The sequence below is a fragment of the Kryptolebias marmoratus genome, linkage group LG13, assembly GCF_001649575.2.
Source record: "Kryptolebias marmoratus isolate JLee-2015 linkage group LG13, ASM164957v2, whole genome shotgun sequence".
NCBI lineage: Eukaryota > Metazoa > Chordata > Actinopteri > Cyprinodontiformes > Rivulidae > Kryptolebias > Kryptolebias marmoratus.
In genome coordinates this window covers 26553043-26566682 of record NC_051442.1, presented here as the reverse complement: position 1 = coordinate 26566682, position 13640 = coordinate 26553043, and the positions used below count along the sequence as shown (strand labels likewise).

The 13640-nt window shown below is 37.9% G+C and overlaps 1 protein-coding gene across 2 annotated transcripts in view; it reads left to right on the top strand.

Moving 5' to 3' along the window:
* Nucleotides 1-13640, top strand: part of dscama (Down syndrome cell adhesion molecule a) — a 189155-nt gene that overhangs the window by 145330 nt on the left and 30185 nt on the right. For both annotated transcript variants that reach the window (XM_017436414.3, XM_017436415.3), the window contains exons 12-14: nucleotides 9921-10117; nucleotides 11523-11619; nucleotides 12431-12559. In XM_017436414.3, coding sequence (XP_017291903.1) covers nucleotides 9921-10117; nucleotides 11523-11619; nucleotides 12431-12559 — 423 coding nt within the window. The remainder of the gene's footprint in view (nucleotides 1-9920; nucleotides 10118-11522; nucleotides 11620-12430; nucleotides 12560-13640) is intronic.

Here is a 13640-nt window from a genome sequence, read left to right as displayed (position 1 = left end):
CAAGAATATCTTAAGAAATTACAATTTAACAAAAAACAAAAGATTGTTTAGGGAAAAATAAAAACCTTCCCATGTAGACAGTGGTTTAGACAATGAGCTCATGAAGCTTTCCATGTACACTGTAGTAAACTATAACCTCAGAAGCTGCTGGTGCTCAGTCTGTGCTTTTTTTGTGCTGTTTATTAAGGCCAGCCTACATCACTTGAGCGGCCGTGGCGACTTAAGAGGCTTAGGAGCCAATTAGAGAAGCACACAAGCTGACGCACGCTGAACTCATGTGATAAATAGTGTGATGTTCACCGCGTGCCATTGGCTGTCCAAATGTGGCTTGATGTGTCAGTAAACACACAGTGGAAGCTCTGAGCTGTATTAAACAAACCCACTTCTGGTAAAGATGCTTTCAGGTGTGCAAACAAGTGCACACAAAGATATCCATTTCACACAGGACTGTGCCTTTTAATGTAAACACACAGATACAGTGCAGCACACTGCAGCCCTTACAAAAGACTAATGGCCTAGATGGCTAAGCTGGTGCTCCTGAAAGATCCCACTCTGACATGCTATTGTGGTGGACTTTCCAGGAAATTAATTGCTGCTATTGTGATGTCATAACTTGGCACTTTTATTGTTATGAGTGTGTGTGCATAGGCTAATGTCTCGTCATAATACACCATGCATCATCCTCTGGCTGCACTTACAGCCAACAGAAAAGACTTGCCCTCCCACTGCACCAGAATGAAACTGCATGAGTGTGCAAATAAGCACTCATGTCTATGTTCGTCTTTCCTTCAGCGGCCTCCGTTTTGAAGTGGTAATTAATTTTTGGTTCCATCGCCAACACTGGTTGCAGGTGCAGTTTTCAACAAATGATTTTAACGCAATTTGCAGTCAAGCGTCCCTGAAACAGATGCAATTCAGTCGACCCATTACCGATGTGCAGTAGATGCTATCAGAGTCAGTCAACAGCCACTCAATGTTTATCAGGGCCAATTAAGCCTAATCAAGCCTCATAGACTTTATAATGTTTGAAGATTGTGATGAGGGCAGAGTGCATAATGAGGCTTTACTGAAGATGGTGAAATATTCTTGTGGTCACTGAACATGACATCTTTCAGAGAAAAAAAACAAGAAATTCTCTTCTTCTGCCCTGTTTACTCATGATGACCCACCACCAAAAGGCAAAGGCGATAGTTGTGTTTTTGCCTGTCTTTTTGTGTGTTCATGGTCATGAGTCTGACAGTTAGCAAAATATCTCATGAACCACTGAACAGATTTAATGAAACTTAAAAAAACATTTATTGGATGTACATGTATAAACTATTAACTTTAAGAGTCAACTTGATTCAAGATGGCTGCCACAACTAACTGACCTCAACAAACACATGAATAGTTATATCTTAATCATTTTTACAAATACTGAGCTAAGATTTGGTGAGGTAGTAGCTGAGAATGATCCCCAACACATATTCTGAACAATATCAGATTGTGCAAGATCTTTGTTTAACTATTTGCCATTACCTATTTGAAGTCGGTTAGCAAAATGTGCCACTCATTGCATAAGATCTTTTCCTTAAAACCTGTGCATTAACTGTTGGAGTCAACTCTGTTTGTAAACAAAAAATCTCAAGAACAACTGATTTCAATGAAACTTCTGGTTAGCAATCATTTAATTTACATCTACAAGTGATTAACTTTTTAAGTCAATCCATTTCATGAGGAACACCACTGCTAATCAACACTATTTAACACAAAACCTGCTCTGACTAAGCTAATATTTATATATTTTGAACTAAAATTTGATCTGGTAGTAGCTGTGAGTCATCCTCAACACATTCTTTTGCCATGTCATCGTGAAATCGTGCATAACAGGGTTTGACCATAATAGCTACAGCTCTTATTTCTCAACATAGGATCATCTTTGGCTAAAAATCTGGCATGAAAGGCAGTGGGCAGTATGCATTCTTTCAAAAAATGCTGGGTTTTTAATTTGCATTGAGCGCTCTTCTCCACAAACATCTGCCGAGACTGCAGGCATATATTTGCTATTATGGTCCATATCAAAGCCAATTGTGCAGCTAAGGGAATTATTTCAGTACATTGCAGGCAGCCACTGAACCAGTCGTTTATGTGTGATGTTGGTACTTGTCCCCTCCCCCAGCCCCCATCCAGGTCATCTCATCCCCAGCACCCACTCAGTCTTCCCCCGAGGCAAAAGGCTAGATATATTTCAGTTTGTGGTGCTGTGGAGCAGGGGTGCTCTGTGGCTCAGAATGGCCTACCAGGCAGTTGGACCAAAACCCTGGTGTTTTCTGCATATGCAAAACAGCTTGGCACAAATTTGTGAAGGAGAAGATGAAACAGCATTTCTGTATCCCCAGTTCCAACGATGTTGGGATATTGTGTAAAATATGAATTTAAAAAATAAATAAATCTATGATTTGTGCATTTTATTACTATGGAACATAGTAAGCATATCAAATGTTTAAATGCAAATTTGACTATTTTTTTGAAAAAATAATGTAAATAATACAAACCAGTTGCTGGCGGTTTTAGAGGGGAATGTTGTTACATTCTTGTCTGATATAGGGTGCTAACTGTTCATTAGCTTTGCATCAAATGTTTTCAGTTGGTGAGAGGTCTGGACTGCAGGCTGGTCAGTTCAGCATCTGGACTCTTCTACTATGAAGCCATGCTGGTATAATGGCTACAGTTTGTGTTTAGCATTGTCTTGCTGAAATATGCAAAGCCTTTACTGAAAAAGACATTGTCTGTATGAGAGCATGTAATGTTCTAAAACCTGTATATATTTTTCTACATTAATAGTCCCTTTCCAGATGTGTAGCTCCCCATGCCAGAGGCACTAATGCACCCCCATACCAACAGAGTCAGGCTTTTGAACTATGCACTGATAACAGCTCAGATGGTCCCTCTCTTTATTGGTATGAAGGATGTGGTGTCTTTGGTTTTCAAAGAAAGTTTTAAATTTTGACTCATCTGGCCACAGAACAGTTTTCCACTTTGCTTCAGTCCATTTTAAATGAGCTTTGGTTCTGAGAAGACAGCAGAGTTTGTAGATGGTGTTCAGATGGCTTCTTCTTTGCATGATAGAGCTTTAACCAGCATTTGTAGATGGTGAACTGTGTTTTTAATGCAGTGGGCCATGAGGGCCTGAAGATCACAGCCATCCAATATTGACTTTAAGTCTTGTCCTTTGAGCTCAGAGATTTCTCCAGATTCTTGAAATCTTTTGATGATATTATGAACTGTAGATGAAGGGATATTCAACATCTTTTTGAGAAACATTACTTATACACTGGTGAACCTCTACCATCTTTACTTCTGAGAGATTCACCCTCTAAAATGTTCTTTTTAGACCCAGTCCTCTTACTAGCCTGTTGTGAGTTAACTTAATTAGTTGAAAATCATTCTCCAGCTGTTTCTTATTCATATTTCTTACCTTCACAGCATTTGTTTCCCCTGTCCTAATACTTTTGAGATGTGTTGCTGTCCTAAAATTTAAAATTATTATTTTTATCTGAAAATGGTCTGATACTTTAGTTTAAAGATTTGATACCGTTTCCTTGTGAATAAAATATGGGTTAATGGGATTTTCAAATCATTGCATTCTGTTTTTAATCACAAACACGGGAGTGTCAAAGGTGAGCAACCCAGCAGTGAACAAAACTCAGGAGACCAGGTATAAGGTAGGTGTCTTTATTAAGCAGGGTCTGAAAGAGAGGAAGGATCGGTAAGAGACAGGTTTGTCGGTGAGGTTTACTTGCAGGAGTAAATCGTTGTAAGTTAATAGTCTTACGGGTGGTGGGGGTAATCTTAGTTTCGGAGGTGACGTCCTGGATTCCTGTGGTGAGTATTTACAGGTAGTTGAGGTGCTTGAAGGTTTGGCCCCAGATCTCCGTGGTGGTCTTGTAGGTGGATGGTGCTCAGGTCAGTAACTCCCGGATTGGCCAGAGGCAGACTGGTTACGGCGATGATCTTCGGTAGGTAAGTAATCCTTGGATACTTTGCAGGTAGGAGTCTCCAAACAGATCGAGTCAATAGTTCACAGGTTTCAGGTACTCTTGGCTGGCACAGGAACAAAGACAAGTTAGGATTACTCAGTAGTGATGGGACATGTGAAGCCAGGCTTCGAGGCGTGTACTGTGTAAAAAAAGGGGCGTGTCCAATGTGTCATATTGAGCAAAATCACGTGATCAATAACAAATGAGGCCTCACATTACATCTGCCATGTCATTGCTTCACTTTGCGTGTCATTTTTCAAAATAAAAGTGCTATGAACCCTGTTGCTTCGTGGGTTGTAGTAGGTGGTTTGGTAGCGCGTCAGCAGAGCAGTTTTCATCAGCAGTGGTTGAAATGGAGCCGTCAAAAAAGAGAAAAACCTCTCATATCTGGGATATAAATATTTGTAATATTAAAAACCAGAACTAGAACTCACAGGAAAGAGATGATTTTCAACAAATTCTGTTTTTCAGGAAGCAAGTTTCAAGCTCAAAGTATTCAGAGTCTGCCCCAACAATCACTCAATTCTCAATACACTAAAGTACAACATATCTTCATTGTCAGATAAGTCCATGACATAAAAGAAAACCCAACACAACCACTGATGGTCAAGGATTAGATTGGCTACAAATCATTTTAATAATTAAAACATGACAATTAAATATGATTTAATTAATTCCCCTGTTACTAAACATGAGGTTGATGAAAACTTTGTGATAATATTGCATTTACAAATTTTTGAAAGTATGATCCAACTGAGTGACAAAGCTGTTACAGTTTCACCAGCAGATGTCACTAGTGAGTGATAAATGAAGCATAGAGTAATGAACCTTTTTGCAAAGCAAAGTGTTGGAAAGCTTTATTGCTTCATGAGGCTTCATTTGCCCATCACTATTACTCAGGTAAACAAAGTTAGTAGGAGGCTGAGACTGATTACCAATGGTAAACGATGCTCCAGCGTCGATCTGTTCCTCCATACTGCCTTAAGTACCTGAGAGAAGATGAGCTTGATCTGCTGCAGCTGCGGCTAATTAGTCTGCCAACCAATCAGGAAAAAACAGGAGGAGCGACCACAGGAGGCCAAATGGCAGATTGCCAGTTTTCATTTACATTTTATGCAACATACCATCTTTTTCAGAACTGAAGTTGTATTTAAAAACATGAAAACTTATTTTAGGTAATGATGACTTTGCTAAAACCCTAAAATAACAGTTCAGAAACTAGAAACACTCAGAGAGTGCAAACCTCCACCAAAGCGTCATTAAAAAAAACAGTCTGGATAGATATAGATCACTACAAATATTCAATCAGTTCTTTCTTGTGACAAACCCAACATTTCCCAAAATTTTTATCAAAATCTGTTTATTACATTTTAAGTAATCTTGCTAACAGATAAACAAACACTACTGAAAACATAACTTCCTTGGCAGAGGTAATATTCACACACACAAACAAACAATAAAGATAGATTTTTAACAAATAAAATCTTGGTATCATATTTGTTGCATTTTAATACAACACAGACTTTTGATTGTCACTGTCACTAAAAAATATTCCAAAAACTGCTGCCCCTAGAGGATTTTGCCATTACATTTTTAATAAAAAGTAAATTTCTGAGTTGAGCAGAAACATCAACACATTTTTAAGAACATCAATACCACCAACCAGTTCTCTAAATGAAAAATTGCAGGAATCTAAATATATTTCAGTGATTGCACAGAGCTTGGTGTTTCTGTCCTTTTGTTGCTAATAACAATTAATTCAACTGAAATGATGTCGAAATAACTGTAATCCCTTTGTCCCCTTTGAACACAGATGAATAGCCTCACCCTGAATTAACCATTCACCTATAATTACGTCTTCTCATTATCCTGAGTTTCCCATTTGGCTAATTTTGTTTGCCACATCACCAACACCAGCAGTTAGATGCATTAAAAACATTTTTTTTTTTTTTGAGTGTGTGTGTGTTGTCTTTTATTTCTGCATTGCGACATTCAGGGTGTGATTGTGCAATCATCATCATCCAGTGGAAATCAATGGCAGGTCCATTTTCTATTCCTGACTACTATAAATGGCCCTTTTTTTTCCTGGGAGAAGCAGGAAGCAGGAGGGGGGAGGCGAGGTAGGGAGAGGAGAAAAGAGGAGAGACTGTCCGATGCTGGTTGGCATGGTAACCTGGCCAGGTGAAAGGGAGCCTGGGAGATGAAGAAAGGAGGGAAAAGGATGGTTTTTTTTTTTTTTTTTTTTTTTTTTGTCTTAAGGGAGTAGCCTATCAGCAGCCAGCCTATCCCCCACAATCCCTTGCAGGCTTGAGTGTATCATCACTGCCCTCTGGGTTGCTGTGGAGGAACAGGGCTCTCTTCACCTTCACAGAAAACACGCTGCGTTTCAAGCAGCACACACACTCTGCCGTGTCTTCTTCTGTTTAAAGCTTTAATGCTGATGTTTTTACTATACACTATACCCCTTCTGCTTGTCCCAACATGCCTTCTTGGAAAAACATAGCATTCACTTCCAACTAATAACAACAAAAGAACTGGGAGGAAATTTTGTCCACTTACTGCATGTCTCACATTGTGTGCATATGTATTGCTGCCACAAAAGGCAGAAGATAATGCTTTTCCCCATGTCTGTGTGCATGAGTGTGTTTGCAAAATATCTATGAACAACTGAACAAATTTTAACAAACTTGTAGTAAGTAATCATTGAATGTAAATCTACAACTGATTACCTTTTACAGTCAACCCCATTTAAGATGGCTGCCACAGCCAACTTACCCTAAACAACACAAAAAATAGGTAGAACTGCAATTACAATTTGGTGAGGCTGTAGCTGAGACTGCTTTCTAACACATATTCCAAGCCCTTACAGATTGCACAAGACTTGCTCAAAACTTTGCCATTAACTATTTGGAATCAGCTCTGTCTGCCTGTTAGAAAAATATCTCATGAACCATTGTGCAGTTTTTAAGTAAACCATCAGGAGAAAATCAATGGATGTAACTCTACAAGGGATGAAGTTTTTGGAGCCAACACTATTCAGTTGTTCATCACAGCCAGCTGACATTAGAAAACTCAAAAATGTTTTGAACTAAGTCAGTTGTACAGATTGATGTGATAGAGATTGAGAGTTATTCACATCATATTCTGACATCTTGCAATATTTCATAAGATCACACATTGCATTATTTTCAAGATTTTACCCAAATGACTACAATACAGCTATTTTATCAGTATGAGATGATCTTAGTCTATAACTTTGGCATGAAAGGCTGAGAGGACATGCTGTCAAAGAATACTAGGCCTTTAATTGATTCTGAATCAAACTCAGGACGAGAAAAATGTTACTTGTCCACTGAGGGAGGGATTCTCTTTTCTTTCTCTTTGCCTTTTTGTATTGTACTTTTGTCATAAATCCACTGGATATTAAAGTAACAAATCAACAGAACAGTTACAGGGCCCAAAGTGCACCTGAGGGCTGTCTCTGCTGGGCTGTACGGGCCACCAAATATGTGGGTGAAAAGCAAGGTATGTCGCACACCGAAATAACAGTCAGACTCGTTGGATTCCAGCCAAATACGGGGGATTTTTATTGACACAATTACTCTGATCAGTTTGCCCCAAAATCCCAAAGTATCTTTGAGACAGGGCGTATTTATACAAAAGTAATGCCTGTTGTCTATTGCATACTTCTGACCACTTACGTAACTCCTACGACACTGAGTCTGGCTCAACCTATGGCCAACAAGACGTTTCCTGTGTTCCAGGAAACATCTTGTTGTCACCACCACTGTTCTGTGAAGTTCCGACAAAAACAACTGAACACGATGTTTCCTGTGTATACAACCAGACGCTCTTGACATTTGAACAGAGTTCCTTTTACCTATTTGGTGAACCCTGCAACACCCCTGCACTCTCCTCCACATTCACACACAAACACACACACACACAGAAAGACACACACATACAGAGAGGCACTCACAAATTTGTATGTCCATCCTTTAGAAATAATGTATTGATTTCCTCCCTTACCGTACCCCTAACCATTACCAGGTCATGCCTAACCCTAAGCCAAATATAAACTCAATTCACATCTTAGCCCTAAACCTAACCCCTAACCCAAAAATGATGTTCCACCATATTAGGACTTTGATTTTATAAGGATTACTAGTCCTGACAACATAGGTGATTACCATACACAAGAAAAAGTCCTAAAAAGCAAACAAAAACCAGGTACACACAGAACACATTATTTTCTGCATTTAAAACACCCAAAAACAATAATCTTAGAGTTCTTTTATGTTCTACTTACATGTCTTTATTTGCTTTCATGTTCTTTGTGACATTATTTATAGAACATATTCAGCTGAATATGTTCAGCTGTCTTTTCAATAACAGTTTTTAAGAGCAAACATCACAATCTAAAGTTTAAATGAGAAACAGCATTTATTTTCATTTGTTAACCAGTAAAAATATTAGTCATAAAGTCCTTTTAAAAAATATTTGATTGAAAAGTAAGTGATTGCATAAATACTCACCCCCTTTAAAGTGACTGTCCTAATTCAACTCAAAGAAAAGATTATTGAAAAGTACAAGTCAGGGGATGGAGACAGGATTTCCAAGGCCCTAAACATCCCCAGTATTTCTGTTAAATCCATCATCAAGAAATTGAATAGGGGACATGTGTAAATCTACCAAGAGCAGGCCATCCTCACAAACTTGCAGTAACCTTGCAGGAGGGAGAATAGTGAGAGAGACCACCAAGACACCTGGGAGCTCTCTGAAGGATCTCCAAGCTTCAGCAGGTCAGATGGAGAGACTGTATAAAATTCATATTTGTGATGCAAAATAAATCAGCGTTCTTTTCTGTAGCCAAGCCCCAAATGGCTACAGAGTGAATAAGAGATGAAGCTTATATGTTTGCAACCTCCTGTCTGACACATTTCATCACATCAGCAGATACATGCGTTGTGTAGGTTTGTGTGTGTAATGCTGGAAATGAGAGTGTGCATACCTATTTGTGTGCATGAATGGCCCTTCCTGTGTTTGTGTGTGAGTGTATGGAGATACAGGGTTGTTATACACTGTGCTGTGGATGTAATGAGCCATGCATGTCATTATTGTGCGTTAAGTGTGGTGTGTTCAGAGAGTAGTTAAAGCATCTCTGCACCATTTCGGACTCTTTGATACAAGATACACACCAGGGCCACATGCTTCCTCCTACTCAACATGATACCGTGACTTTATGTTACAAATCATTAACAAGAAACAACACTTTAAAGATGTAATCTGCTACTATTATCTATTACAGTTCATGTGGCATGTTTCTATTTAAATTTTGTAAGTAAGAAACAAAAAATAAATTTTCTCTTTAGACATGAGAAATTAAAGTCCTAGCAATCCTAGAAGAAATGCATATAACCTGCTGCCTTACATTATGTTGAGAAATGACAGGGTTGTATCCATTTTGGTAAAACACTGAAAAGAACATTATGCACAATGTCATGGTATATCCCTAGATGTCACACTCAGAATAATTTTAGCTTAATATCTGTAAAATTGGCTGCTATAGCTATTTTTGTGTATGTTAATGTCAATTAGCTTGAACTGGGTTGACTTCAATCAATAATCAGTTGTAGATCACTAGTGATTAGATTCTGCAAGTGTCCATTAAAATCTGTCCACTGGTTTATGTCATATTGTGCTAACAAACAAACAGGTTTGACTACAGTAGTTATTGCTAAAGTTTTAAGCAAATGTTTGAATGTGCTAAGATAATTTAAGTAATGAAGTCTTATTTGAGTTTTTTAATCAAAAGACGTATAGGTCATGATTGTATTCATATCAGGTACTGCATCATCTTTTTGATAAATCTCTCTAAGATTGTCTGTTTTTTCTCATCAGTTCCTGCCATGATCACATCCTACCCCAACACAACGCTGGCCACACAGGGAGAGGAGAAGAAGATGAGCTGCACAGCGCATGGTGAGAAACCTATCATGGTTCGCTGGGAGAAGGAGGAACGGATCATTAACCCAGAGACCAGCCGCTATGTTGTTTCAGTCAAGGAAGTGGGGGATGAAGTTATCTCCACCCTGCAGGTAAGAGTTTGGACTCAGTAGCAAACAGTTTGAGGCAACAGAAATGTTAAATGATAACATACATAACATCTTTTTCTCACCTCTGACATTAAATCAAACTAAACCTTTCTTATTTTAGGTCTGTTTGGATTTAAAAAAAAATATTTCTATTTGTTAAAACCCCAAATAATGAGAGAGAACATTTTTTGGAGAATTGTTTTATTACTTTCTTCAAAGTCACAGGTTCGCATCCATTTTCTTAATATTTGGTAGGACTGCCTTTAAATTGTATGACTTGGGTCAAATGTTTTAGGTTTCCTTCCACTAGCTTTTCACAATAGTTTTGCTGGAAATTTGTCCCATTCCTCCTGATAGATCTGGTGTAAGTGAGTCAGGTTTGTAAGATGCCTTGCTCTCATATGCCTTTACAGCTTTGCCCATAAATTTTGGGATTGAGATCAGGGCTTTGTGATAGCCACTCAAAAACATTGACGTTGTTGTTCTTAAGACACGTATAGATCTAGTGGTTTGTGAGATATTTTGCTAACAAATAGGCAAAAGTGATTCCAAATAGTTTTTGTTTTTGCTCAATATATGTAAAATTCAGTGAATAATAGCCATTTTTATGTTTCTTTAGGGTCACTTGGCCATTTTGACTTGTGTTGTCTCCATAAGTGAATCAGTTGTACATGTTCACCCAATGATTCATATCTGCAAGCTTCATTAAAATCTTTCCCTGGTGTAGACAAATAAACACAGACATAGGATAAAACAATTTTGCCCTTTCGACTTCTGCAATGGCCAATATTAAAAGAACACGGCAAATGCCAGTTATTTGTTTTATGACAGCAAAAACTGAAACAAATAAAAACATTTACATAAGCACATTTTAATGATACTTCCATAAACTAATCACTGGATGTACTTTTATAACTTAATTAACCTTTGAAATTAACCTAATTGCAGATGGCTGCCAAAGCCAACTGACCTTAGAAAGTGCAAAACTCTCCAAAATTCAGTAAATTTGACAAATAATGAGCAAAGATTTAGAGTGGTTGTAGCTGAGAGTTATCCTCAACACATATTACAAATGCTATTCATTTTGCAAATTCTTTGCTTTAAACCTAAAACAATAACTCTTCCATTTCTCAGCACAAGATGATCTTAGTCTAAAACTGGCATGAAATGCAACAGTAGATATGCATTTCCCAAAGGAATATGGGGCCTTTGTTTAATTTTTATCTTTAAAGTATTCTGAATTATTGAATACTCATGTTTTAGAAAGAAAGTAAGACCAAAGGAGTAATCTAAAAAGGGAATCAAAAATTGACTTAACACAAAAGCTTCCTGTTTTTTAATATCACAAAAAGCCGGAGTCCATTAATAGAATATTATCCAACATGATCTCACCCTCTGCATTCACCAGATCATGCCGACAGTAAGGGAGGATTCAGGCTTCTTCTCCTGCCATGCCATCAACTCCTTTGGTGAAGACAGGGGAATCATACAGCTCACAGTACAAGGTAAAACTGGGCTTCGAGAACATGTGAACATGTGCTGACGCAGATAAATTTGTTGGTCCTTATATTATAGTCATGTTTCAAATATAGTGTTTGACCTCAATTAGTGTCACAGGTGCCTTCAAGCTTTTCATCAGCCATTCATCTATTTAAGCAAATATGCCACTAGGTAGTTTGGTATGGTTGTGTTTACCACACTGAACGTGGAAAAAAGATACAAGCTACTTGTGGCGCTCAGAAAGAAGATTATAGGTATCCATATTAAAAGTAAAGGCTTCAAGACCATCTCCAAGCAGCTTCATGTTCCACTGACCACAGCTGACAATAACATTAATATGTAGAAGGTTTATGGGACTGTAGCCAACCCCCAAGGACACAAATGCAAGAGGTAATGCAACCCCAGACTGATTGAAGCAGAACTCCAAGGTCAAGGTACGTCACTTTACATCTGTCACATTTTGAATCATGATGAATTTTATGGATGAAGACCCAGGAGGTTCCACTATTGACAGAAAAACACAAAAGTCAGAATTCACCAAAATGTTTGTTGACAAAACCCAAAGTTTCTGGGAGAAGTTTCTGGGAGTGATGAGACAAAAACTGGAGCTTTTTGGCTCCAGTCACATCAGTTGTGCGCTGTTTGTTGTTGTTATTATTGTGGAAGAGTGCAAACAAATTTATCTACGTCTGTAACCTAAGTTGATATTTTTGTTATCCAAATTTTCACACAAATTGAAGATCATGGTTATTGTTGTTTCATGGTGAGTTCACAGCAACACTAAAATAAATGTGTGGTCAATAATGTGCCCTCTAGAGCCACCAGATCCTCCAGAGGTAGAGATCCGAGAGGTGAAAGACAGAACCATCGCCCTGCGTTGGACCATGGGTTTCGATGGCAACAGCCCCATTACAGGCTTTGATATCGAGAGCAAAAACAAATCAGGTAGAAGCGGCCTATTCAGCTCCATGTGGATGTTGTGTTAGTATTTTACTACAGTTAATACAGCTTATATCAGCAAGGATAGCTGATATAAGTTAGCCTGGAGAGAGAACGAATGAATTCTGGAAAATGCATGGTTCCTGCATTTATCTTGTGACTGTGATATAATGCAGGTTGTCCTGCTAGACTCAGTTCCATCTAAACTCTCTCCTGACTTTAGGAACCCTAATTAGAAAACTTCTGGAAAATTGTTGAAGGGAGTCAATGCAGCTTCTGCCCAAAACATAACTCTGTAATAATTTCAACTAAGAAAAAATGTCTGTGTATGTATCAACTGCTGAAGTGTAAAGAGAACCAAGATTAAATGAAACGTTAAAGCTGCTGACAGTGGCTTATTATGGTCACCATGGTAACCACACACGTTTCTCTCACTCCCTGACTACCATGTTAATGAGAGGCAGACAGAAACACAGCCTCAAACAAACCTGAAACAGTCATTTTAAAAAAAGCTTTAAGTCAGATCTTAAAATTTCTTGAACCCCTACTGGCAGAATATTCTGATGATCACACGTGATTTGTATATGTTCAGGCAGTGTTTCACACAAAATATATGTCAACTTAAAAAGTTGAAATGTAACTGATTTTGTGGAAGATTGACTGTGTACCCGAGAGAAAACTGTGAGTCCTACAACAGTGAGAGATATGCTGGATTAAAGAAGACAAAAATGTCTATGTTTTGATGTATAATTTGTACATGTACCAAGAAAAGTTGTGGGAGTAAAAGCAACTTGTTTGCAAAAGATTTTACAATTTTAGACAGTTCAAAAGTTCATGATATCATCAACAGTCAGTTGAACATTCCTTAGAGAAATCTGTAAAAAAAAATGATGAAACTTAAACTGATTGTATAAAAACTGTAAAAAATATTAAAATGCCAGGTCAGATATACAGGTGCTGGTCATAAAATTAGAATATCATGAAAAAGTAGATTGATTTCAGTAATTCCATTTAAAAAGTGAAACTTGTATATTATATTCATACATTACATACAAACTCATATATTTCAAATGTTTATTTCGTTTAA